Source organism: Vidua macroura, chromosome 7, assembly GCF_024509145.1.
Source record: "Vidua macroura isolate BioBank_ID:100142 chromosome 7, ASM2450914v1, whole genome shotgun sequence".
NCBI classification, from domain to species: Eukaryota; Metazoa; Chordata; class Aves; order Passeriformes; family Viduidae; genus Vidua; species Vidua macroura.
The window spans coordinates 16,289,953-16,317,826 of record NC_071577.1 but is presented as its reverse complement, the minus strand read 5'-3'; the positions used below and the strand labels follow the sequence as shown (position 1 = coordinate 16,317,826).

Sequence of the window (27,874 nt, the reverse complement as noted above, 5' to 3'; positions counted from 1 at the left end):
AGAGCTGAAAGGTGCTTGTGTGTGCACCACAGGATTGGTGAATCATAGCCTTCTGCTACCTTGACTGAAAATTCCTCCTTTCCTGAGCTAGATTGTCTCCAGAATGAAAAAAGAAAGGTCTTTCAGTGACCAAATCAATTAGTCAGAACAACTTCAAAGTCTTTCTTCAGCTATGCAGAAAGCAATGGACAGAGCTCAGATGCAATGCAGAGTCATGATTTTTTTCTACAGGACCCAGAAGAGATCTCTGATCATATGTGCACCCTATGCATACATTTGGTGCTGACCATTGCACTGCAAAACTACCCACAGTGGGAAAGGTAAGAGCCATTCTGGCTCTGTTCTTCCTAAGCAACTGAAATCATGGAAAAGGAGCAAGTGGGGAATTGAACAGAGCATTATCCACTTTTCCTCTGGTAATTTAAGAGGAAAATTGTACAATTCACAATTCATAATTCACAATTCATAGCCCAGTTTATGACACTGAAATCAGATGGGTTTAGCTAATACACTTGACTGGACAACACAGCAGCTGAGGCACAGATATATCATCTGCTGGACCAGAGATTCTTACTTCTTAAATTACTCCACACAAGTTTGTGAGTCAGAGTCTTTACACCACAGCCAGAGTTACTAGAGCCCTGCCCATGCAAGCAAGCACAAATTTCTCCCTCATTTCTGCTATAGTAATCTTAAGACAAGTCACTACTGATTCTCTAGCTAGCCTGAAAATTCTCATTATGGTGAAGAGCTTTTTCCTAGCCAAATGTCATGTGGAAACATCTAGCATCCATCATGGAAAAGCAAAATATTTTTTCTCCCCTAGACTGGTTTATCTGTTGGACAAAAATATAACCAATCTGTTCTGAAAAGCATCAATTTTGTCAGGTTGGAAAGTAATGTAAGTCCACAGGACTATGTATCTTCAAGAGGCAGCTGGCAGCAACGGCAATTACCAAAGTCACGAGAAAATCAGTTTTACTTTGTCTCTCTAAAACACTGTTAAAGATGCTGGCTTCACAAAGGGAGTCATGGTTGAAAGGGTGCTTAGTGATCCTCAAAATAGAAACTAGCCCAGACAGGCTGTTATGGAGGTGATCTGCCAGGTACTTCCACACAGGTATTTCCACCAGCAATGCTAAACCCATCATCCATTTAAGTGAAGCAAGTGTGTGGTGTGGATGCCAAAGGCATCCAGGGCTAGATTTCATGGCCTTTCATGGGGACTTGCCAGCAGACAAATATCAAGTCCTGAACAGCATACTTACAGTAATGGCAGCAATAACAATAAGTCAAATACAACAGGCAAGCAAACACCACGACAAGGAAATCCAACAGGACGAAGGCAGGTGGTCTGAGGTAACACAGTCTGGGACAAAAGGGCTGAATATACTAAAGAGGACAGAAGGGTATCTAACCTGTTTGGAAATGGTGAGGGCACATTAGCCCCTATCATTTAATATGGATACAATTTAAAAAAACATCAGTGAAGTGGTTTGTGATGGAAGGCTGTGAAGGTGGAGGTTTCATATTTCTCCCATCCAATTCCCCAGAAGACACTCTTGTCATTCTCTTTTCTTTCTTACTACCACACTGAAAGCACTTTTCTTTGGCCTGAAACCTAAGCAAAGCTGCACTCCGCTAAGTGTCCCAAACTGTGCCCTGCCCTCTCTCCTTACAGCCACAAACACTCCTTTGTTCCATTGGAGGTGGAGGCTATGTAGTTGAAAATAGAGATCTTTTAAGTAAATTAGATCTACGAAGGTGTTCGTCTGTCTGCCAAGTTACTAATGGATGATGTTGACAAGGTCTTCACGTGCTTGAATGAGCTCCCCCAGATATGTAAGATTATAAATCTAGTTTTGGAGTGCAGTAGTTTGTTTCGATCTGAAGCCTCATCTACTGGTGCTATAAGTCACTTTTATAACCATCTTTGCATATTCCATGAAGCAATTTGTTCTTCAGAGTCTAAGATTTAGGTGCAAGAAAATGATACTCGGAACAGAACAAATCAAGGTTTATTACAAACCAGCACCAAACAGGGAAAAACCAGAGGAAAAGTTTCAAAATGAAGAAATGGAGGAATACCGTTCTCTTTAGCCTACTGTCTGTGCTTCAGTGTTAAAGCACTCTGCTTTAGCATTAAACAGCAATTCTTCTAAGTTCCAGATAGACAGCAACTGGAGTTTAATGCTGTTTTCTCCCTCTGAATTTTTAAAACAGACTTTCAAAGAGAAAACACTGAACCAAGTGACCCAAAGTGATTTACAATATTAGTTAGTAATTCAGATACACTGATAAACATCTAGTAAGAACCACTTGATTTCAATCTTTGTAGTCTTCTGGGATGCTGCAAATAATCACACACCAGGAAGAGACTGAGACTTTTAATCACTACTTCCTCCTCACACGTCTATGTTAAATCTGTACACAATAGAAAGGATTAGTGGGCAAAGGCTAACAACACCATGTGCGACGGAGACTTTTCCTGTCTCCAGGATAAAGTGTGTGACAAAGTATTAAAATTGAAGCAAAGTTTATCTGCTGTCACAAAAGGAAAGTTTGCTATGGGACAAGCTTGGGCAAGTGGCAATCAGCACAGGGTGGGGAAGGAGAGGAACAGACCTACACTAGAAGCTGCTCAGGTCTGCTGAGTTTGAGAGCTTTCAGGCAAAAGAGGTTCTATAAAGAACCATTCTTATATACTCATACACATGCTCGTACCTATCTCACATTGGGTCAGATGGACCACATGAAACAGTTAACAGCAGCTCAAAGTGAAGTCTACCCCAGTTACATGATAACTTGCATACAGCATCAGCAAATGCGGCGTAAAACACAGAAAAAAATGAGTCCCCCATGGGAAATGCAATAAACATCGTAACTACAATAAAGACAAAACATGAGAAATCCCCACAGCTTAGAATGGTCTCTTTTGTATTACTTTTTGCAGATGGGGCATTAGGACTCTGGTATATATAAAAGCAAATACAATGTCTGCTCACAGCTCTCAGCTTCCATCTCAGCAAATTTTCAGAAGTGGGAAAGAGAAGTGGAAACCTCAGTATGCCACTGCCCTGCTCTGACACAGACACCAGGATGGACTATGAGTCTTTGCAAATGTTTATATTGCAGATCGTTTTTTTTATTAAGATAAGAGCTTCTGGGCCACTGTTGCAATGACCACCTTGACTTGCAGCCCTTTGTGAAACAGTGCAATTCTTTTAAGGCAAAAAAAGGCTGCTAGAGTATTTATGAGTGCCCACTTACTCAGAACACCATTACCTTTTAAAAAGGAAGAATGATCCTGACTTCCAGAAGTAGTTCAGTCTCTGCAATTCCATTAGGTCTTGCCATGTAATACTACAAGTGAGTTCTGCTTAGCAGCACACCACAGTTTAAGAAAGTGGGTATAGTTTATCCCTTGAGATTACAGTTACACAGTCTCTCCAAGCAACTTTAGAGACAGGCAAAGTTCAGTAAGGCGATGCCAAGTTTCACTAAAGATGAAGGAAATAATCTGTTTAATATCAAAGCTATTTCCAAAGCCTTTTCATAACTTGAATATACTAAAACAAAGTGGAGTGACTGTTCCTAGGTAAAGAATATCTTACATCACCCAGGGAAAGGCTGGCAGGGCTAGCTAATATAAACTTCTGCTGTGGGCTGACGTATGCAACTTGCTTATGACCACACTGTGTTATTATACAATGATACTTGAACATGTTAAATCAGATTTGCAACGGGTACAGTTTTCCTAACATAAAAGCTGTGTTGGTTAAAGTCAGGCAAAGGATTAATACTTGCCAAGGGACTTCTCTCATTATTTAGATATCCTTTCAGTATGATCCATAGCAGCAGGAATGTCTTTTAGTAGTATAATTCTGAAAAGGCCACATTTTTCAGGCCTGGTCATGAGTAAGTGCCACACATCATCCCCAGATCACATGAATACATTTGCTGCTATTGTCTTGATACAGAGTCCTTATAAATCGCATTTCCTCAAATCATAAAGCATCTTCCATTTACTTGCTATCATATGTGTGATCATACCCATTTGTTGGCACACCTGAGCTCTTCCCTATGGGTAAGAATCAAACCTTTTCCATTAGTTTCAGAAGAGTGAATCTTTTTGCAATCCCATCTCCAGAACAGAACATGGTTTCTCAGAAATATATATAGAAGTTGGCAATGCTCACTTTCCTGTATGTCTGTCTTGTTTAGTAATGTCAAATTCAGTAAAACTTCTGTCTTTCTGTATTGTTGTTATTTGCCACTGCAGAATTCTATTTCCCACAATATTCAGCTCTATAAAAAAGAAAAGCCCAAGGTCAAATATTGGGTCTTACTGATATTTGTCCCAGGCTATGTCCATCTCCCTGAGATCTGCTCCTTCAGTGTCTGAGGTAGCTCTTGGATCTTGTATGAAATGCCTAAATTCAGGGCAGACTGTATTTATTGAAACCTAGGGAATAGAGAAGAATTCTTGACTGTGGTGCAGTAAATGCCAAAAATTTTCTCTTTGCAGAAGATGGCTGACACACACTGAGTTACTGCTCTCATACTAAATAGTGAATGCATTCCAAAATCCTGGTTCAAACAATCTTTTTTCAGTACTACAAACAAATTAAAGTTTTGCAGTCCAGAGGGAAATCTGATTTCTTTCACATTTTCAGGGAAGAGGAGGAATAGGTTTAAAATATATTCACAACCAGCCAGTGGTTCATGATAAGTTAAAGCATGATAAGTTACGTAAGTGTTAAAGGTCCAACTGCATATTGCTGGTAAGTGTACACTTACCATACCTTGGTAAGTGAAGGGAAAGGTCTGATCCTTTCATCTAAGTTCTGTATTTTCACAAGTTTTTAGTCTAGGAATAGATCCCAGCTCCATACTTACCAGGGATACTACTGTTTTTCAGCAAAGTTCTGGAGACTTTTGGAAAGAAAACACAGTTCAGAGAGCACAGAACAACTAGGACACTCCGTAACCTTATCTAGTGTCTGTTTCATTTTAAATCACTTCATCTTGGCTTGAAATGGTGGGCTTTGATTTTGTTTTGCCTAGCAAACATTCTGATAATGGAGTCCTTGAATAAAACCAAGCAACTTTTACAGCAGTTGAGTAGACTGCTTAAAACTCACATCTCTCCTTGCTAATGTCAGAGACCTCGTTTAGCCATTATTTCACACTCACATGGCCCACCGGTAACAGCCTGTTAGTGATCCTCACCAGCCTTTCCCTGACAACACTGGAGAGGAAAATAGAACTGTTCTTTGCCCTTCTTGTCCTTTCTTTTGTACATGGGACACTACCTCTGCCCTCCTGCCTGTCCTTCACTGCATGAAGTAGGCTGTTCAGCTACTGCAAATATTTGGTGTACATAAAAACACCATGCTTCAGCCAGAGGGAAATGGAGCATGAACAGCTTGGCTCTCAGGGCAGAGATGTGAAAAAGCATGTTTCCTCTTGTTCACAAACACCTACTATTGTGCATTTATGGGAAATGCACAGTGTAAGGAATATGTGTGTTAGCATGCTTAGCTAACCCAGGTTTGCAAAATAACACAGCAGTTAAGGTACAGTATCTGCTTGTCTGCTTAGAACAGGAAATCAAAATATTTCATTTGCCTTCAGCAGGAATAAAATAAAGAAATAAGAGACCAGTTCCCCAGACCAATTAGCATATACCTACTTACTGCAACAAAGTATCTGGTTCAATTAGTGCAGTTGAGGATCTCGTCTTGTAGTGATGTATAGATTACATGCTGGCATTCCTCTGGCAGAAGGCAAGAACCAACAGAAATAACTATTCAGAGATCAGAGTGATAGGTAGGGTGTCTGGATTCTAGAGTCTGCCACAGCCTAGAGCTTAGGGGTGGCTAAACTTCTTCAAAGTCTTCCACCTGAGACAGGGATGGTGGCAATTCCTAGTTTTAAGGACCACTGAGGGGCTGCACTTGCTTTTGTTTGCAAATGTTCAGAGACTCTCAAGGAGACATCATGAACAAGTTTTCGCTACCAAGTCGTCTAGGCTCCTGCATCTTGCTTTAAGGTTGGTAGCAGGCACTACAGCTGCTGGCATGCAGGCTGTATTTCTCTATAAAAACACCACTATTTTCAGATTGGCCCTATGCTCGAGTTTTCCTGAGGTGCAAAAGCAGTTAATCTCCATGTGAAAACAGCTGTCATAACAGCGTACTGACTGAGGGCACCTGCAACAGATGGAAATAACCACACTCCTCAGACCACAGATAATGTTTGTCTAACAAGATATTCCGGCTCCAGAGTTTAAGATCAACCCACAGCCCTTCCTGCAGTTCATCTGTGGCACAGGGTCCTAGGAACAGGATTCAAGGAGAACTTGGATGAATACTTAGAAGACAAATCCACTGCGAGTTTTTAAAAAGAGAGAAGAAACCTCCTGCTCAGAAAACCTCTTGAGCTAAAACAGCTTGAGATTCTGAAATTTGAATGAAATGTCATATATATTTGCTTCATATCTATCCTTCCCTCAGTGCCTACTCCTGGAAGTTACTTGGCTGGATGTAGTATCTAACCTATGATGGCTGCTCTACAGTTGTTCCAATAAGGAATTTACATACACCTGCCCTACTCAAGTTCAAGATCTCTCAAGTTCCAAACTTCATTACCAAGTCCAGTGCCCACTGTATTAATCTGTGAAGGACCATGTGGCATCCAAAAGACAAACCTGCTCCACAAAGCAAGCATGATCACAGAACCAAAAAAAAAGTGTAACACTTCTGAGCCTGACAAAGATCTTTGACAAATACAAGCACAGGCCTGCACATAGAAGTTGTTCCTGTAAGTGAATTCATATTGCTTAGCATTAACCATGAGGGAGAAGTTTTTGGGTTTTTTTGATACAAAGAAAACATACCGGTATTCAGAAACAAATGCTAGACTCAAAGCACACTCTTTCCTCAGTCTGCGTTCAGTGTTAAAGGGTACAACTTCCTGGCTGAGAAAGCACCTCCAAGAGAGAAGCTGACAGTGATACCATTTACAGCAGCCATTAGAATCACAACTAGAGCTGTGTAATAACAAATAGCTAAAGATTTGTCCCTAAAGTTTTGCAGTTTCATGAAATCACCATACAAGACTCAGTGAAAGACACGTGCAAGAAAGCCCAAAACAAGTAGCATTTTGGTTGAAAAAGAAGCCAATGAACAAAAAGACCCAAAATACCTTCATGCAGTATGAGCAAGAAATATGAAAATGCACTACATATTAATAAAATTCGTGAAGTTTAGTTCAAAGGTGGATGTGGAAGGAGATAAAAGGAAGGCAAGTATAAGAGAAAAGGTGTAACAGTTAGACCCAAGCAAAAATAGCAAAGATAAAAACAGCTGAGTGAATGGAGCAAACAGCCTAGCATGGGTATAGCTTCTTGTAGGCAAGTACATTTGCAAACATCTTTAGTTGGTCTACCAACAAAAGATGCAGAGAGAAAACCTCAAGTGGTTGTTTTATCATCTATCTCTAACAGTTTTACTAAAGAAAGCCTATAGTGTGCTTGACAGATTTCAAATACTAAAACAGTTACACATAAAAAATACTTTGGTTGTGTTTTCTGTCTGGCTAATTTCCCTTTTAGTTTTTCAACTTCTGAAAAATACCTAAAGTTTATATCATCTTAGATTTTTAAGATGTCAGGAAAATAAGGTCGAAAGAACCTATAATAAACAAATGTAAGGAATATCACCAAACAATACCACTGAATTTAATATTTCTAACTTGATTTTACTGCTGCTAAGATTGGCAGTCCAGCAGACCTAAAGTGCTCAGTGGGCTTACTTGGGTTGGACAGAAGAGTCTTCTTTTTTTTCCAGTATCATTAAGAGATGTGAAAGCTTCAGCACAATTCAGATATAGCAGAATTTTTCCTTCCTTTGTCTGTTTTCTACATTACAGAAGATTTCTAGGAACCCAGGACTGGGAGCAGAAGATGGACACAAAGTTGAATGAATTTGTGATAAACAGAAGTCATCCACAGAGCTATCAAAGAGCAAATGGGGTTTCACTTTCTCCAAATGCTCACAAAAACTTGTCAAAAGGCTGCTAACAGGATACTTTCAGCCTGAAATAATGCTAACAGTTGCTTCCCACTTTCAGAGTCCCAAAGGGACATCCACCATTCTCTAGTACTAGAGAAAGGAAGGCAGCAGTAATGATCTGCACATCCTATAGAAAATGGATATAAGGGCTTTGCTAGTCTTAGGGCTCACTAGAAGTGTCCCTATGGACCCTTGCAGTCTTTGGATTGCTTTGTACAACCTAGGCAAAACCCAGTCAGCTTTCAAATACTTTCCAGTGTGATTGGGAGTACTTCTATTTTATAGCAGACGGCTTTCTTTGAGGGCTGCTCCTGTGACACCACCACAGACCCCTCAGACCTGCATGCCTTCCTCAACTCCTGATAAAGTGGAAACCAGCTGCTGGATGCTCTATGAATGTCCCAACTACACAGGCCATCAATACTTCCTGAAGGTGGAATCTCTCCTGACTGCCAGCCCTGTGTGGGCTTCAATGTAAAAAAAAAAAAACACCACCACCACCACCACCAACAACAAAACTTTCAGATCTTAGAGAAAAAATTCTTCATTTATCATTATGAAAATTCCAAACTCCACCTGTAATTGAGCCCATGGGCTAACTCCACGCTTGAATTGATTAAAGGATCATCTTGAGTTGCCCCATAAAAGCAATGGCCATCACAGATGTATTTCATCTGTGAGTACACTGATAAGCTGACAGCAAACAGTGTCATCAAGGAAATACTGCATACAGCTGTGACACTGGATGGCTTAAGACAGAGCAAAGCATTTACAGTATTTACCAAGTTCATTAATAAAAATTATTTCTAGCAATTACTATTTTAAATGCTACAGATAGCAAAATAAATCTTTCAGTTGCTTATTCACTCCATGATTAATAAACACCCAACAAACAAACAGTCCTGGTGCCCAATAGTTCCTGCTACCATTTGGCATTAAATCCAGATTTCTGCACAGGACTGAACTGCTTCTACTTCCAGCTCAAGGCCTACACTATGCTCTTTTGTTTAGCCAGGACCTCACACCATTTGGAAGCATGAACTCATGTTGACCCTCCACAGCACAGAAGTAGTTGGTTTCCCTAGGGCCTGGGGTTAGGAACCAAAAGAGAGACCCATTATATTAAAGATTCTACAACCAGTTCAGTGTGCAAGTGGGCCCCCACCAGTCTCTCACATACTCTAACACCACACTGTTTACACTCCACTGCAGAATCTTTAAAACTCCATTTCAAGTTTTACAACAGTAGCCATCATTCAGGTCTCTATACCCTTTCTGTGCTCAGGAGTTAGGCTAGCCAAGTCCCTGGGATATTCACAAGGGCACACCTTTGGTTTCACATCCCACTAAAAAGCAGGCAGTGTGTTTGCAACCAACATCTAACGTTTGGGAGGCTGTGGTACTAATATTTTGCAACCCCACCTCTAGTCAAAGTTAGAGCTTTCCTAAGCAAATTTTCCCTTAGTTACTTCCCTTCATTTGCCTTCTTCCCCAAAGAGAAGTTAGGCTCCAAGTTGCTATAGCAGACATTCTTGAGACAGCCTTACCCCACTCAGCTAAGAGGGAATTAAATTCAAACAGATCAAGAGAGACTACTAACCCCTACGCATCCTTCAGTCTTGGTTGCTGCTATGTTGTTTTTTTCCTGACACATTGATTGCTTTCAGGAATCAAACTGCAGATCCATACTGCTGAGCACTGCAACATAGTGAAATAATTCATTAAATACCCTCTTAACTAAAGCAGAATGATTTGAAGTGCAGTATGGTAACTTCACTGATCCCTGGCACTGAGATTGTACAGAAAAGGATGGCTTACTTTGAGTGAGAAGTCAGTTTGGTGAAGGAAGGAGAACAATTTTATGATGCAATCTTGTGCAGTAACAACTGGTGCCTTCAAGCATCTGCAAAAGAAAGACAGCTGTAGCACAAATCTACATGTTAGCTCTTGCATAGCTAATCTAAATGACAGCAGAGGAGAGGGACAGTCCTAAGACTCAGCTCTCATCTTGAATTTTCGCTGTTTGTTGAAGAACCGAGGCAGATCAAAGCATATAAACACCTACTATCTACTTAGTCTGAAAGGGTCTTTAAGAGGTACCCCCTCAAGAACATTCCTAGCACAGCTGCAAACTTAAGGGAGCCCATACTACCAAAAAGGGAGCAGAAGAGATTAAGTCAGTGCCTGAGCCTTTGAGAACTGTGGAGTCATTATACTGAAGGCCCCCTATGGAAACAAGCCGAAAGGACAGGCAAGGACAAAAATACTCACCAGGGTCCCAGGCTACCCTGGGGTAAATTCCTTTCTGAATTTAAGTCTGGTGAATGGCTTAACCCGCATATCTGAAAGCAGGGCAGGCAGGGGGACTTAATGCTATTAGCCAGACCATCACCTCCCAGCTTTAGCTGTGGCCAGTCTCCAACACTTTGAAAGAAAGTAACTAAAATCCCTAAATACCAGTTTATATGTCAAGGGGCAAACAAATCCTTCCCATTGTCAAATTTTATGAATATAAAATTGAATATAAAAATATAAAGCTCTGGATTACCTGCAGTACAAAGTGAATATAGTAACAGAAGGAAAATGAAACATTAGGTTTGCTGACATAACTAACAGAATAATTGCAAACTCATCTGGCAATCATAGCCAGAGGAATTCAAATCACCCTCAGCATAATGTCATCACAGAGACCTTGGAATCTTACAAGGATCAGCTTGCCTCTTCCAATAGCCACACCACATCCCATTGCAAGTTATTTTGGCTTCAATGTCCAGAAACTAGCATCCAAAAAGTCTTATTTCCTTACATTCAGCAAAAGGTATTTTGATAATGAAAATTCTACATGCAACCATAAGGCCATTTGTTTACTTACACTGTAAAGATTACTCCTTGCTTCTAGGCAAGAGCCTATTTGTAAAAAAAAAAGGTGTAATAATTGAGGGGCAGGTTCCTTTCTAAGCTAATTTCTACATCCATTTCTATTCCAGGTCTTTATTGTTGGTAAACAAAGCATTAGCTTTAAGACATCAAGAAAAAGCTCAGCTAAAAGCTTTGCCATACATTCATCTCAGCATGATTTCTGTTGGTCTGGGGCTTGGTTTCAGTAGAAGCCTTAGGGCCAAACAACAGGCCTGAGAATATCTAAAAGTCAAATACAGAGTTTTGCCTGTTTCATTTGCATCCACGGAAAATAAGCATAATTTTGCAAAAGCAATATTATAAGGTATGTGGCTTTTCCTGCCAGAGGAAGGTCCAGAGAGGTTCCTGGACTCAAAGCTACAATCCAGTGTAGCCCATTTCTTTGTTAAATCTTTCCTCAACACAAAATTAATGCCTTCTTCTTATCCACACCCTTCTTTCTACCCATTCTGTTACCTGGACTGGCTGACAAACACGTTCACTACACAGTAAAATGACTGAGTTATTAATTTATGGCTCCTGATGAGAGACATCAAAACCCACAAGTAATAAACAAAATATGAGAAATAACCACTGTTGTAAACAGTTACCACAAGACAGCAGTGAAGGGACAATGAAATACTAATGAACACTGCCTACCTGACTGTTTAAGGTCCATGAAATAATTGATATATAATTATGGAAGAGCAGGCAATGAAAAGTCTAACAATTATCTTCCAGCTGAAGCAATCCATAAACACATTTTAAAGTACTCATCCATAGCTGGCAAAGCTTCTCTTTACACCTTCCTCCTTTCTTTGATTTCCATATCCTTTGCTGAGTATTCGTGTAGGTAAGTACACTGAAGTATAAACTCATCTAGAATTATACTCCACCTGCAGAGACAAACCTGTAACCCACCCTTTTCCACTGACCTCTCCCATTATTGCCCATATATCTATGTAAGAAAAAACTCATAGCAAATACTAAATGCCTGCCTGTACAGGGAGAGACTCAACTTGACAAACACCCAGTGATGCAGACACCCCAAAGCCACCTCAACAACCTTACAGGGAGCTTCCTGGCTTAGGAAAACCTCTAGAAGGTCAGACCAGGAGACCACTCACCCTGAATGACACAGGAACAGACTGTTCTGTTGCAAATCACAAATGCTTTACTTTCCATCTAGAGCACCTATATAAAGCAACTGCCTACACAAGCAGCACTGATTGCCTAGGCCCACTAAAATAACTACATTGCTACAACTCCAGCAGAGTGGAAAATGGCTGCTTTATAGTCTGGGAGCATCCGAATTACGGGGGTGGCAGCACTTAGCCAGGGAGGAGTCTCCCATTTCTATCAGAGGATGGTTTTTTATTGCTTCATTGAAGGCTGTTGCAGGACTGGTATGTGTAGGAGCAGCTGCTCTTACAGGAGTCAGTAATGCAAAAAAGCAGAGGGAGGATTGGGATTTTTACATGGCTTTGCTAGGGCCTGACTTCTTCAAAGGGAGCAAGCTGAAAGAGAAATTTGAAATAAGCTGTTGTTTAGTTTAGAAAAGGCTGCAAACAAATGTGATCAGAGTTTGTAACTCAAAAGACCTGCTAGAAAGAGCTTCCTTTTATCAAATTACTGCAGAAGGGCCTAATAGCAGTGGCTTGCAGTTGCTAGAAAGGTGATGCAGGTTGGCTGTTAGGGAGGAGATCCCAGCAGTAACTCAAGCATTGAGGTAAGTCTCTCAGGGAGGAGGCAGGCTCTCTTTTTTTTCCTAGACACATTTCACCGAAGGGGGACCAGGGTTATTTAAGCTCAGCAGAGCCTGCCCTGGGGACAGAGCTAGACTTTAAGCTCCTATTTTTTTTTTTCTTGATGGAAAAAATTATGTTACATCCTCAAGGCAGCAGAATATTGCGGCTAGCATCAAGTATCAGAGCACATGTATCACACAACTAAAAATAATTTACAGTCTCATTTTTGTCAGTGTCCCTCCATCCATGCTAGGTACTATGTTTAGATATTGCAGTAAAAGATACTTCTACCACTCCCACAGTGGTGATCCATGTGAAACAATATTAAGCACAAATTAGCTCTTAAATTTCTCCGAAGAAACTTCACTGATATTCTAAAAACAAGACAGCTATGCAAAGGCCTGTTACTGGAAGATATCTCAATCTGTCTTTGGGCTCTTGGTGATACTTATCCATCCCTAGAAAAAATTAATGTAGCAAACACTACATTGATATTGCACAGTCAATTCCTTTGCAAAGGATTTCCAAACCTTGTATTAAATCATTGCAAAGGTATGAAAATCCCCTGAAAGTAATCAACTGTGTAATGAGTGGCAATCCTTTATTGCATGAAGCTGTACGAACCCAAGTGAGGAGATGATCCAGTGGCAGAAGGACCAGGGCTGTGGCCAAAAGTTGCAGAATTCTGATTCTCCCAGCAAGCCAGAGAGATGTCCCATGCCTCCTTAAACCACCTCCTCCCTGCTTTGGAGTCTGAAACAACATTAACTTCCAGCCTCACTTTCCAGGGGAGTAGGAGGACACGGAGGGAAGCCCATTCCCCAGGGAGTGCCCCGTGAGTGATGCCAAGAAGATCCTGTTATTGAAGGAGCAGGAGGAAAATCCTTCACTGGAGTGTGGTGCCTCGGCTGAGCCAGCACAGGCCGGTGTGCTCGGGCAGGGCCACTCACAAGCGGAGGGATGTCTTTTTGCACTTGTCCTTTGGAAATCTAACTTTTTTGATAAACTCTAACTTTGGTTCCTTAGTCCTATGCAAACTCTGTATACAAGGGAGGGGGCTGCCTTACATGGGCAGCAGGCTGGCTGTATGGGTATATCCATGCTCCACAGGCTATGCTGGTAGGCCTCTCCGGAACACAGGTAAAATACGTGTATGTGCTTCGTAACCTTTATTACTTATGAAGCAAAGCAGTGCGGAGGTTTTCTGAGCTCCTCAGGATGGGGATGCTGATTCTTTACGGGCACGCTCCAGGTGCGGCCGAGGGGCGCAGGCCGGCAGGGACCGCCGGCTCTGCGGGTGAGGCGCCGCGGGCCGCGCCTCGCCTCCTCCGCCGGGGCTCCGCCGCTGCCCCCGCCCCGGCTGCCCCGGGCGGGCGCTGCCCCTGCCCGCTACCAAGATGGCGCCCGCGGCTTCCACGCCCCTCGGCGGCGGCCGGGGGCGTGTGCGGGAGCGCGGGTGGGGCGGCGATGTGGCGAGGCTCGGCCCCTCCTGCCCGGCCGCCACTCGCCGCGGCCCGGGTAGGCTGCGGGAGAGGCCGCGGGAGCGCGGCGGGAGCTGGGGGAGGCCGGGGCGCGGTAGGTGGCGGCGCGGGGCGGCCGGTCCCGGCCGGGAGCGGGCGGTGGTGCAGCGCGGGGCTCCTCCTGCGCCCCGCGGCTCTGCCCGGCAGCCGCTGGCCTGCGGGGCCCGCCGGGGGCCGGAGCGGCCGCGGAGCCCGGGGGCCGGGGCAGAAGGGCGGTGGCAGCGGCTGTCACTGCCGGGCCGGGAGCGGCGGTACCCGGGGCTCCGGCGGCACCGCTCGGCAGCCCTGCGGCTTCCCCCCCTGCAAAAGCGAGAAAGCGCCACGAACACTAATCGCCAGACCTCTCCGTCACCGGGAATAGTGTCAGAGAGCAAAGCTGTGCGACCTGCCGCCGCCCGAGTCCCCAGGTTGTCTGCGGGCTTTAAGTGCGGATTTGTTTTCCTCCCTCCACCGAAGGCCTGAAGGGTATGTTTTCACTTTCAGAGATTAAAACCGAAGCGGCGCTGGCGAAGAACGGACATGCTTGACACTTGTCTGCAGTTGCTTGTGTTGCACTTCGTTGCTTACTCGAAAAGGAGAGACTGAGACCGTGTTACTTGGCGTCTTCTCGGGTTATGATATAACTGATAATAAAGCAAAATTGTGGGAAGAGCACCTGGGAACTGAGCATGGTAGGATCTTGAAGAGAAAAGTAGCTGGGATCGACGGGAAGAGGAAGGGGAGGAATGGCATCCCGAGAGAGGCTGTATGAGCTTTGGATGCTTTACTGCAATAAGGTAAATATTTGTGTTTGTTTGCTTTTATCCTCTCTTGTTTGGTAGTCGGGTATTTAAATTGTAACAGCTTTTTTTTCTTGGAAATTACATAGACATTATTAGCTTCTGAAAGGATGTAATTGCACTTCTTGGACTATTTACAGCCTCATCCCATGGTTTGCTGTTCAGGTTGGTCTTTTTTATGCTTGAGATGAGAATTGCAGTGTTCGTGCGTCAGTTTAAGCAGTTATTGTAGCTATATATTTTAACTGTGAATGCATACATTTACATAATTCTTCATTTTATAGCAATTAAGCTGTACTGGATTAATTTAATTCAGTGCTGCCTAGTATTTAGCTTTTTACTTACTGATTTCTGAACAGCTTCAGTTTTATTTAATTTTTTTTAACAAAACCCTTTCCGAAGAGCAGATTTATGAGGTTGCTCCAGAGTCTGCCTTTGCTGTCTATTGCCATAATATCTACATACTCCATTAGTAATGAATTTCCTTCACCTGGTAGAAATAATACAAAAATGCTATCCTGCCTCCATTTGCATTTTATAATGTAAAGCAATTAATGTGTTTAAAGCACATGTCCTAATTGCTGCTGGGTGTGCTGAGTATGTAGAGAAATTGGATTGCAGATTATTGGAATAGGTAGCTGTAAAATAAATAGCATACAAAAAACCAGCTGTAAAGGTGGAGGAAAGGACTGATCTACTGTCATACCGGAGTTCAGTGAAAAGGGTAGCTTTTGATGGCCTTATTCTCTGGTTTTGTTTTGCATTTTTGCAGTCTCATGCTTCGTTTGTATTTCAGTTTCTTTAAGTCTCCAATCCAGTAGGACATTAAGGGTACAACAGCCCTTCCCTTGTTCTTCCCACCTCATTTCTAGAGAATGCCCATCGCAAGAGCGTAGAATGTGAGATGTTAAGTACAGACCATTTAACACAAGTGCACAAAGTACTTGTCTTAATTGTACTGTTTCCTAATTACTGTGCAGCATTAATCCTCTACATGTTATTAAAGCTGGTGCAAGCGTAACAGTGCGGTATCAGTTCTTACTGCTCCCCGTGTGAGTGATCTGCTGGGTTGAACCTTTGCCTTTTAAACCACTGTAGTAATGATAATGGCAGTAGCAAATGGAGTAGCACTGGAGAAGATGGATGTTTTGCCAGTGAGTTCATCGATGTGAGAGGAGCAAATGCACTTGGAATACACTCAGAGAATCCAGACTTGACTCAGCTTTGGGGGACACTAAGGCCGCAGAGATGAGCCAAGTTCTGAATTTCTTTGCTTGGCTCTTCTTTGGCTCTTTCCTCCCTTGTTGTTTAAAATATTCTTTTGTCTGTCCTGGATCTACTCCCCCTTTGCTGGAACCTTTCATTCAGATTGATTGTGTGCTATCCGTCTCCATGTTGTTCACATGGCAGGAAGTTTGCATGAAGGAGTGCTATTTAAAATGTGTAGTTTAGATCACTTAGGGGATGTTCAGTTTCTTTATGGGAATGATGTGCCCACAGTCTACTCAGATCTCAGGTGGCAGAGGATGGGCTTTCTGAAAAAAATCATCTTTTCATCTATTTGGTCTCCTCATTAGCTATCAGTGACCTTCTTGGCCTTTTTATCTTTCAGACCCATATATTGAGGGCATGATTAAATGAATTTGTTTGTAGATAAAGGCTTGTTCCTAAGTAACAAAGCATATATTTTAAAAATAAAATAGTGTCTTCAACATATGAGGGCAACTGGAATGATACAGAAAAAGGGAGTCTTCACTTTTTCAAGAAGTGTTAGACACAAAACAGTTTTTTTTCCTTATCTCTCAACTGGTCCAGGTTAAAATGGTATCTTATTCTGCTTGAGGCAGGCATCTAGAATTAGAGTATTAAGCCTGGTGAAGTTAAGAGCAGATCAAGAAGTTATGTCTCCATCTTGGGATGTAAAATGTGGGAAGCCTTAATATAAACTAGTTTATTTGGTCCACTTGGAAACATCTGTGTATTGTGCTTTGTTCTTCTCAGAACATCTAGCAGAATGGGAAGGTGTAGCAATAATTACCAGTGACAGGATATAGTGGTTTAGAGAAAAGTTGTTTATACCTGGAACTGCCCAGTGAAGCTGTTGCACTGCAATGACTGTCCCTGAATGACATCCTGGGAAATAAAGCTAGGCAAATTCTTCAAACTAGAAAAATGGCTGGAGAGTTATAGTTGAGTAAGGTAGGAATTTATTGTGCCACAAATCCCAAACATGTGGCTTTAGCTTTTGCAGCCTTGTTAGCTACAGAAACAGTGAAATCCAAGCTACTCCTTTGTAATGCTTCCAGTTGTTGCTAATAGTCTTGTCTTTTGATAATCGGGTCCTTTATGATAATCTTTTAAATACGGCACCCTATGCTAAAGCAGCAAGGCTTTTCACGGCTTTCAAGTGCTACATAATGCTGTGTTACCATCTTACCATCAATCCTGGGTCATGACTCTTGTTCTTTGTGATCCCTTGACATCTCTGGCAGCATCAGGTGTCAGTTGCAACACTTAGTTTTGTGCAAAGTAACGTTAGGAAGGCATTTCTCCATTTTCATTACCTTTTGTGCAGTTGAGGAATTTGAGATTTGGGCAGATTAGGCAGGGCAGGGCCTTTGCAGGAGCAATCTTTGGAAGACACCATGTATAAGGTGGTTTAATTTTTCTGGGTTTTTTTTGTTGTTATTGTGGTGAGATTTTTTTGTTTGTGGTTTTAAATTTTTTTTTTTTTTTTTTTAAGATAATGTTTGAGTGTCTGCAAGAGTTTGGTTTTAGTTGGTATTCAGTTGTTGTCATCTAGCAGTTTCTAATCTAAGGGTGGGATTTGGTTTTTGGATTTTTTTTCTCCTTCTGTTTCCCTAAAAGCTACAGATTGCAACCTGCTGTTACAGATGAAAGTAGTAGCCACGTTTGATTTAGAGTACTTCTGATGTTGCACAGAAGCAGTTTAAAACTTCATTAGATTTAGTAAAATTTAGATTTGAGTCACTGGAATTGTTGCCACCATGTTGTATTATTCACAGTCTGTTTTTGTCTTGAGTCTTTTTTGGTTGGTTTTTTTTTTTTTTTTTTTTTTTCTCAAATTGTTAATTGTTAAAGTTTCTGCAAAGAGTGTCTTGTTAAGGATGTAACTTTCTGATGATTTTCAGTTTCAAATGGTTTTAGTGGTTGGGGGATTTTTTCTGTTCAATGAACTGTTAATGTACAATGCCTTTACTCAAATATTGAAATGGATGTAAACTGCTGTCTTCTCATCCAAATATTGGAATGAGCTTTTTAAGATAATTGAATTGTGTAGAATAGAAAGCAAAAGTTTTTTCCAGTTGATTGCCATGTAAAAGCATTCGATAACCTACAGAGGAGCATGGAACACTTCTTCTATAAGTGCATATAGAGCAGATATCTGAAAATGCTTTACTAATGTAAGTGTACAGCAGGAGTAGAGCTCCATGAGGTAGACGAAAAGGACATGCTTTCATGTGTGTCTGTGACTTCTTTGGGTTTATGTGACAGAGGTAATCTACCAGTTTTGTCTTGTAACATTAGACTGTCATGGCTGCAATATTACTATGGTAGTATTGCTATTACTATTTTAATATTGGTTGATTAACCTTTTATTAGATATTAATTATATATCAGTATAGAAAATTTATTTCTGTTTCATAGTCCTCTGAAGTAACCTCTGCTGCAGTTTCAAATTAAAGAGATTCAACCTCTGTCCTATCTGTAAGATTTTAAGTATATGTAGTTCATCTCCAATTGTTCTGGTAGGTATTTCAGACTTAGACATAAAGGATGTCAGGGTTTCTGATATTTTGGATTTTATTCGGAAAGTGTTTTATATGGAGATTTTTCTAGTCTGTGAAAATAAGTGATCCTAGTTGCCTTCAAAAGGTGTTTCAAAGGCATTAATACAAGCACTTAAATGCCATATTCACATCAGTTTTCATGATACTACAGTGGTTCTGAGCTTTTTCTTACACTCTTGTCTTCAATATAGCCCTGATTTAATTTAAACACTGCCTTTTCCTGTGAGATGACACAATGATTTGAAGGGAAAGCTGTGAATGTTCTTCACTCAGTTTGGAGCCTGTGTTTCTCATTTTCGAGAGGGAGCATTCAGCCTTAGTGTCATTGATACAGTCGGGACTCTGTGTTAGCTATCATAATGATCTGGTCTTCACTAATGCAGAGAACTGAGACAGTCACATCCCTTGCTGTGTTAAGAGCAGCAGACCTGTGCGTAAGCTGTTATCTCAAATGTGCTTTCTTACCTTGTGCTCTATCTCTCATTTGTTTTTAAAAAATCTGATTGTATTGAGATAAATGTTGTAGTTTTCTCTCTGACACAGTGAGGGATATCTATATATTATAAATAACTTCTCATTTAATATTGTAACATTGTTTCTCAGAGAAATGTGCTTTAAGCCAAATTATGCTTTGTTGTGGTGACAAGCATGTAATTCAACAAGAGTATGATAATCATTCACATTGAATTGTAAGCCCCATGTGAAACACTGACCATTGCATCCCAAATGTGATCTCATCCTGACTTGGCTTGCCCTTGTCTTCCTTCTTGAGCAGTTGCTGATTTGTCAGTGATGCAGATCACATTGCTACATATTGCCTTTGTTAGATTTGATAAAGAAGTATTCAGCTTACAGTTAGATGAATGTTTGAGCAAACCAAATGCTCAGTAAAAGTAGTTTTTCATAATTCACTGTCATGTAAATTCATGCTTCTGCTGAAACTAGTGAGTAAAGTCTTGTAAGATATCTTTTCTAGAGTGTTTTGCGTAAATTTCTGCATTCCTAGGGAGTGTAACTTGTAGAAGATCATGTCACAAGTCACTTGTGGCCTTGTGGTGGCAAAAATATCTTTGTTCTGTCTCTATTCAAGAGGCTGAACTAAGAATGGAGAGAGATAAACAACAGTCGGTCTTCAATTCTGAATTAACTGCTATTTAAAGAGAATGTGTCCTAGTCCAAGAACTAACATAATTCTGATATTTACAAATATAGAACTTTTCATATAAATAGCTGACATCAGTATGTGAGACATCAGTCTCTTGAGTGGCTGTTTCCTTCCTTAATTATGGGCCAGGGTGACCTTGTGCTGGTAGTTGTTCACACACAGAACAGAGACTGACACAGCAAATGCAGATTCATGTTGCAGTGAGGCAGCAGATAAATCTAAATATGCAAAGATGTAAGAAAACCGTAAGTTTTTACAAGCTACAAAGAGATTATTGTTGCTTATTCTGTAATATATGTGGCAGTACATCTATGTAGCGGCTACTACTGAATAATGTAGTCTGAGGTTTGTCCATGTTTTTGATTCAGGGTTTTAGTGGTGTCCAACACTGAGGTTAGACTTTCCACATGTCTATGGGTTTGTGGATCAGTGCTTTACAGAATCAGTAAGAAACATTCAGTTCTGAACATGCCAACAAATAATAATTCTGATCAAGCTTTTATTGATATTAAAGAATTGAATGTCTCTGAAATTGAATGATATGTCACAAAGCTATAAACACAGGCTTCTGGTTTTATGTGTTGATGCTCTAATATAGAGCAAAATTAACAAACCCTGGGTTTTTGTGTGTGTTTGAGTTATGGCTCTTTTAACTTGCTCAGCTGGGCAGATCTGGGGATGGTGTGTGTCCTGATAAAAGAATACTGCCAAATCAAACTCAAATATGTAGCATGTTTGTGCTGATTTCTGAAATGAGAGAAAGGCTTGGTAGCTGCTCATTGAACAGCATTGGAGCTTAAGGCCTGAATCCAAATGTTGTCAGTAGATACTGCTAAAATATTTACAGGCTTCAGAAAGGTTAAACAGCTGCTAGTAGCTAGTAGAAGAGAGAAGAGCTTCTCTAATTACTGAGCTTTTCTTGCTGAAAGAATTATATGTGAGTAGGGGAACAAACATGAAAATATGCACATCTCAACAGTACAGATAAGCACCTTTAAAAAACCACCAATTTGCTCAAGTTTAACTTTTCCAATTTATCTTCTACTAAATGGGAGGCTGCAGTGGAGGACGATGGGAGATACGATAGGGAACATCAAGAAATGAAAACTGTATTTGTTTATTCTCATAAACCCTGTCTTCAGTTTGGTATCTCAGGCTTCTCCAAGTATCTGCAAATCTAAATATTAGCTGTGAGTTCTCTGTGCTGGTAAGATGTTTGTGCATGTTGATGCATTCTCTGATATTTAAAGCATAATCCAATTTATGATTGAGGTTTACACTTGCCTTTAGTAAGCAATGGGAATAAGTGATATTAAATACATTGTGGGTGGGTAAAGCTCTTGGGAGTAAAGCAGGGCATTGAAAACAAGTGAGTTATTTACAGAAATCTGGCTCTAGTTAATTGTGCTGATCATTTAAAAACTGAACCAGCAGAAGTGCAGTGGATGCCAAACAGCATTTGGGCAAGTAACCCATATTCTGCTATGCCATAGTTTTTGAGGTTTTTTTTTTTTTAGTGTGTTTGAGTGTTTTGAGGTGGTTTTTGTTTTTTTTTTTTTTTTTTTTTTGTGTGTGTGTGCTTTTGAAAAGTGGATTTGGGATTTTTAAATGATACCCCTTCAGTCTATACATGAATTATACCTTTAGTGTATAGTTCAGCTTCAGATGCTAAAGTAAGGCCAGGTGAAACTGTGGAGGCAAAACCAAATAGTTAAATCCATAGCTCAAGATACAGAAATTGGTTTTAGTTTAGTCTGGTATAATCACATGACACTTAGAAACAAACACAGACTTTTTTTGCTAAGCTGTACTCCAGTTCTCAAGCTTTATCTGCTGGAAGACATGGCCAGACAATGCTTAGCTGTTGATATGGTGAAATAGGCTGATGTTTTACTGTTTTAGCACCATCCTGCTTCCTTTCTGTCCATGATAAACTTGTATTGTCCTTTGCACTATATTGAAAGTTAGAAACTCAGTGGGGCAAAAGCTGACTTTGTGTGTGTTGGTGCTAAAATTCAACCTTTTTCTCATGTAAAATAATGGCATAATTTGGAGTTTATAAACAATTAAGAGTTAAAGCCTTGTATAAGGTATAGTTTGAATTTTCATTAAATTTAGGCTAATCTTGACACTGTAGACTTATGACATAATGTTATTTTAGTTACCTTTGAATTATTTAGGGTGCTTCTTGTTCTTCTTAAAATACAGCTTCCAGTTGGTTCACTAGGTCAAATTTGATGGGAAAATAGAATGTTAATAGAATGTAATTTGTTACAGTATGGTAATTTCCTGATAAGTGCTCTGTGTGGTGGACTCCAGAAGGCTGAAATAGGGTATACCAACTTGTACATGGGGCTCGCCTAGTGGCACTTTCTGTCAAATGTAAAGACATGAAAATCTGAGTTCACATTAATTAGATTCATCCCATGGATGGCATCAGCCACATGCCAATTTCAAGCTACAAGGCTGTAGTTGTATCATCATTCAAAAACAACAGCAACAATAAAAAAGGCAAGAGAAAGAAAATGAGAGGCTTTATTTCTATTTTAGTAAGAAAATTCTTTCATTTTGGTTTTCTAGTTTTGTTGGAGATCTGAAGTAAAAAGGAAAATGAATAAAAGTGTTTGGATTATCTTTAACTTATGGCAATACTAGAAGATTAAAAATATTTTTTGTTTTGAAATGGGAAGAAAAATATTAAACTTGACTTTAAAGTTTGTGAGCTAAATTTTATCACGATTGGCAGCTATAGGCTTATTTTGGTATAAATCCCTATGCTAAAGAGAATTTTTAGCTTGTCCCAAAATAGTTGTTTCTATCATGATTCACTGCACCTTCCATTTATAAAACAAAGCATCACCCTACATCCCTTTTTCCTTTTAATTATGGAAATGCAACAGAATGCTTGTGTGAATGTTGAAAACGGGGATTTTTAGTTACTTGCCAAGAGCTTTTCTTCTTTTGGATCCACTGATTCAAAAATCAGTATTTTGGTTATAATGGAGCCCAAAGGTGATTCCTTAATCGATTAGAATTGATTGATTGATTGAGTTTATCAAGGCAGTTATGCCAGTTTACAATGGTTTATCATTAAGTCTTTTACTAATTCTAACTGCGGTGTTGCTGCTATAACAAAGCTTTTCATATATTGTTTTGGCATTTTATATGAAAGGTTCACAAAATGTATAAGCGCTGTGTCATATTGCAAAGTAAAGGCTGCTAGGAGTTCTCATGCTGGAAATGCAGCCTTTTATGTCTGAAAGTGTGAAGAGGAAAGAGCTCCCTTAACACAAATCTTCTAATTCCCAGATGAATAGTTTCTTTCAAACAGTGTTGAGAAATGTTCTGCAATTCTGCATTATGCAGACTACTTCAGTTAATTTAATGATGAGTAAACTCACCAGTGATCTAAAGGCAATGTTTCATCTTTAGTTTCCTAATACGACATTTTGTAAGTCTAATTGAACCTTGACACCAAAAGATTGTTCTTATTTTAAATAAAATGCTTGGGGATGGGGGATTACCTATGATAACACCAATGCCAGTGAGATTTTATGGTTGTGCTCTAAGCTGAAATCCACTTTGAAGGTTGACTGAGAGCTAGCACAGGAGTCAGACCCGGCTGGCTGTTTGATGGCTGCATGTTAAATTTAACGACTTCAAACAACTGCCTTGTCCAACAAGTTGGGCTTGTCTGATGTTGGACTCTGAACTGCCCTGCAGGGAATTTTTGCCTTTAGAGCATGGAATGTGACCCTGCAAAGAGCCTCGGGTGGATCCAGCTTTTGTTTTTAGCAACTAATACTTCCTGAATGCATCTATAAAAACCTACTGAGCATTGCCCTTCCAGTTCTTTGCCTGAAGCCTTAGTAGAAATGGAAGTTACTACTAAATCTAAAATAAACCCTTTATATAAATACATAAGGGAATATATTTCCTAGCTGTAAGACTAGTACTACCTGGCTTCTTAATGGGTATAAAAAATGTTATACTGGTTCAAACATTTCTCGTGACCTTCTTGCATAGACTGAAAAATGAGTGTATTAGAACATTTTCATAATTCATTTAATCAGTTTTCATAAAGACTAGAGAAGGCTCTTGTAATTTCCAGACAATTTAGTGTATCAAAGACAAGAGCCTGTCCCAGGCTAGTGTAAATTTTGGCTGTAGTTTCTTTTCACTTCATTGCCTTAGAGAAGCCTGTGTGTCTGAAGGGCATCAGAGCAGATCCCCACTGGGCTATGGGCTTTGCCTCAGCGTGGTTCAGTGCTGAAGGTGGTGAATTGGGAGCTTGTTTCCCAGCTCCACTACGTGTAAGAACAGCCTTGCTGGAGTTTATACATCCATATTACAAGTGCCAACACTCCATGGGAATCTTCATCATTGTTTGGCAGAGTTCAGTCACGGTATCGCAGTGCCTACTGGGGACCAAAAAAAACCCTCTGGCTGTTTTGTGGGAGATGAGTTTAGTTTGTTATGGTTTGGAGTGGTTTTTGAGGTTATTTTCAGTACCTGTTAGAAACACTCCACTGCTCAGTCCTGGCAGTGTTTTTTTTAAAGTGTAAAGAGCTAGAGCAACTCTTATTGTGCTGAGAGGATCTTAGGGAAATGGAGGCCTGAAGGGTGGTGTGTCATTGTGCTACTTGGGTTATTTGTTTGTTTTTTTAATGAAAACCAGAGGTATTTAGGGAAGGGAAGGAACAAGGAAGAGTTTTCACTTTCGACTGCTCTGAGCTACATTTGATTTAATAGGCACAAAGGACTTACTTTGCTTTAGTGCATGTGAGTGACTGCTACAGCACTTTGAAAGGCTTTCATTACAATGGGCTGGGCTCAGAAGCCAAAGCATAGCCTCTGCAAACTTGGGGCTATCAGCAAAAGAACTTCTATACTCCTGGGCTCTTTATTTTTCAGGGTTTTTTTCATAGATTTTCACTTTTCTTACAATGACACCTTTAAGATAGCCTTTTTAAAACTGTAGTTGTTTCTGTTTATCACTATGAAGAAAAATGGCTGACTTAAGTTATAGTTTACCTTCTTGGAGTTCAAACCATGGGGAAATTATCTTCCAGAAGTTTTAAGGCATGCAGTTTCTATATGTGAATTATTATTCAAATAAGTTACATAAATTTGTCCTGCACAAAAGCTAGGCAGGTTTCAGGTAAATAAATGAAAAGCTTAGGCTTGTAACTTAGATGGCTTTAAGGTTTCAGAAAGCATTTCTTATCTTGTAGTAATTGGAAAGTTGTAACTGATTAAAGGTATTTTATTAACACCTAGAGGCTTCTTCCTGCTTTTACTGCTGCTGCACCAATCAAAAATATCCTTCTTGATTTCTTGCTGTTCGCACAGGAAATGTCTGCAGAGTGTGTGTGGTGGGGCTGGAAAAGAATACCAATCCTCACATTGGTTTATCACAATTTAGCCTTGTGGTGTATTACCAAAGCATACGTTGCTTTGTAAACTGTGCTTTAAAAGTGCATCTTCAAGCAGCACCACAGAAAACAATTTGGAGCTGTTTTCTGACATACAGCCTCCAGCTGCCTCTCTGCAGAATGATAACAAAAGTGTAATTTTCAAAGAGGAGAAATACATTCCATAGTTTTTGCTGCTTCTGCTGGTAGCAAGGCTTCTGAGTATTTATGATGCTTTATTCTGGTGTTCTACTGCTTCCTTAGGAGGACCACGGATGTAATGTAATAGCTCACAATTTATAGTGAATCAGGTGGAACTGAGCTTGCAGTTCTATGATTTGTTGCCCTCAGTAGCAGCATGGATCCCATGGGATGCTCTCTTCTGACATCTAGTAACACAGATATTTGTCATATTGCAACATGTGCTGGCTTGGAAAGTTGATCTGGCATTGGAGAACACAAATGTATTCATGTTAAATTAAGGTTGTGTTCTGCTGTTAATATGGTTTACCACTTCTGTCGTGGGACAGTAGAGGATTGTTGAAAAGGTGAGTGGGGGGAGGACTTAACAGAAATACATTCTTTTTCGTTTTTCATTCCACCAAATTTAAACTCCAGATTAAGTGGGAGCAGCTGACCTCAAGAAAAAGTTCAGTTCAAGGTAAAGATGCTGGGTGGGATAATTGCATTATACATAAAATCACAGTGTAAACAAAACAGCTGATACCTGTTATTACTGCCTGGTTTTATTATGAACTTGGAATATTAAACCACTGTAAAAAGACTCTGTTTCTCCTAAACTATGATGCTTTTGGTTTGGAAGAATGCAAGATGCATCTGACTCATGTAGGCCGGCCTTCAGAAAGGTTGTATATATTTAGCTGTGTTTTAGGACATTTATATATACTTTGCCAAGGGTAACATTTACCATTTTCAGTTTCCTTTCCTAAAACTGCTTCAGTAAAATCTAGATTTTCTTGCAGCTTTCAACAGGAGATTGGTGCCTAGGATCTGGAATGATTGCTGCTAATAAAAAAAAAGAAAACCTGGCTCAGATTTGAAGTTTGAAAACTGTTTATAGCTTCTGTTTCTAACATTATTATAATGAAATATCTTAATTGTAGCCCATTTGCTAAATATTTTGTCACTTTTTCCTGGATTGAACTTCTGCTTCACAAGTCTTCATTTTTGTTCATTTCTGGAAAAGGAGGCATGTCTCTGTTAGCTGGTGTATAATGGAGATCCATTTCTTGGTGTTTCTCATGTTGCTAAGTGATCTAGTTTACTTTTTTGCCTTCATGGTTTAAAAAAAAAAATTGTCCAAGAGGTTTTGAGTTAGTGGTGTTGCTTGGATGGAAATCTCTAGATTTGACTCTGAGTTAGCTATTGCATAAACTGTTTTCTCCTGGCACATACCAGTGGTGCTACCTGGTACTTTGATATAAAATCTGATTATTTAAAAAACTTGGAATATTACATTATTAATTGGCAGGGGATTGAGGTGGAAGGGAGTTGGGTTGAATAGTGTGCTGCAGGGAATCATCAAACAGTACAGCAGTCCTTAGTTTTCATCAGGAGTAGGAGGAGTTCTAGTGGCAAAGCAAATTGAGCAGTATGTGCTCTACAGGTAGGCAAAAACTTCTGTTTCATAACATGTGGTTTACTCTTGCCATCTGTATAAGTGCTATTCCTTGCATATTTTGTCTGCCAGTGTTCTGTTATTCCCAGTCTGTACTGATAGCTTTGCAAAGGCATTGGAGTTCAAAGATAAAGAAGCTTGAAACTCATTTAGGCTGTATTATTAAAAAGGAGCAAGCAGGCATTTAATATAATTTTGTCTTTTGCCCTACCCTTCCCCTTTTCTCATCCTTGACTTTTGTTAAAGCAATTTTAAGTCAGATAATGTTGTTATTTGCACATCTTCTTTCATGGTAACCAAGAAAAACAGGTTTTCTGCACAAGTTTGCTGTTAGCAATTAGGAATGAGCCTAATGCTCAGCACACCTGTCTGTTATTTCCCTCAAAACATCCATGTCATATATATTTACCATAGAAAGGATAAAACCTTTACCAGGTTTGTTGCTCTGTCAACAAACAGTTTTAATTTGGGAATATGAATAGAATCAATCTAGTATTTCTTGTAGGATTTCAAGGAGAAGTTTCTCATGCCAGTGAAGAAGCAGTTTGTTGAACGGGGAAAATGTCTCTTAAGGTCAGTTTTTGCACATGTATATGGCCATTATAATCAGAGGTATGGACACATGGGTATGGCAACATTTCTGTTCATTACATCCCTGTAGCTGCTTTGTCCTTTGTAGCCTGAGCTCTGTTGTTATTACTAAAATGGTATCCTGGTTTCCCTTGACTTTATGATCCTGAGAAATAGTTTGCTTGTAGCTAAAATTACTTGCTGTGAAATACAAGAAAGTTAAGCTTTAAACGTGAACATTTTTGAAAAGC

The 27,874-nt window shown here is 40.1% G+C and overlaps 1 protein-coding gene across 5 annotated transcripts in view; it reads left to right on the top strand.

The window, feature by feature from the left end:
* Nucleotides 1-14,196: 14,196 nt before the first annotated feature.
* NBEAL1 (neurobeachin like 1) overlaps nt 14,197-27,874 on the top strand; it is a 79,876-nt gene continuing 66,198 nt past the window's right edge. For 3 of the 5 annotated variants that reach the window (XM_053982970.1, XM_053982967.1, XM_053982971.1), the window contains exon 1: nt 14,456-15,020. In XM_053982970.1, coding sequence (XP_053838945.1) covers nt 14,970-15,020 — 51 coding nt within the window. In that variant the 5' untranslated portion in view covers nt 14,456-14,969. Of the gene's footprint in view, nt 14,243-14,273; nt 14,300-14,455; nt 15,021-27,874 lie in introns of those variants that run through there. The other 2 variants (XM_053982968.1, XM_053982969.1) reach the window with 2 other exon arrangements.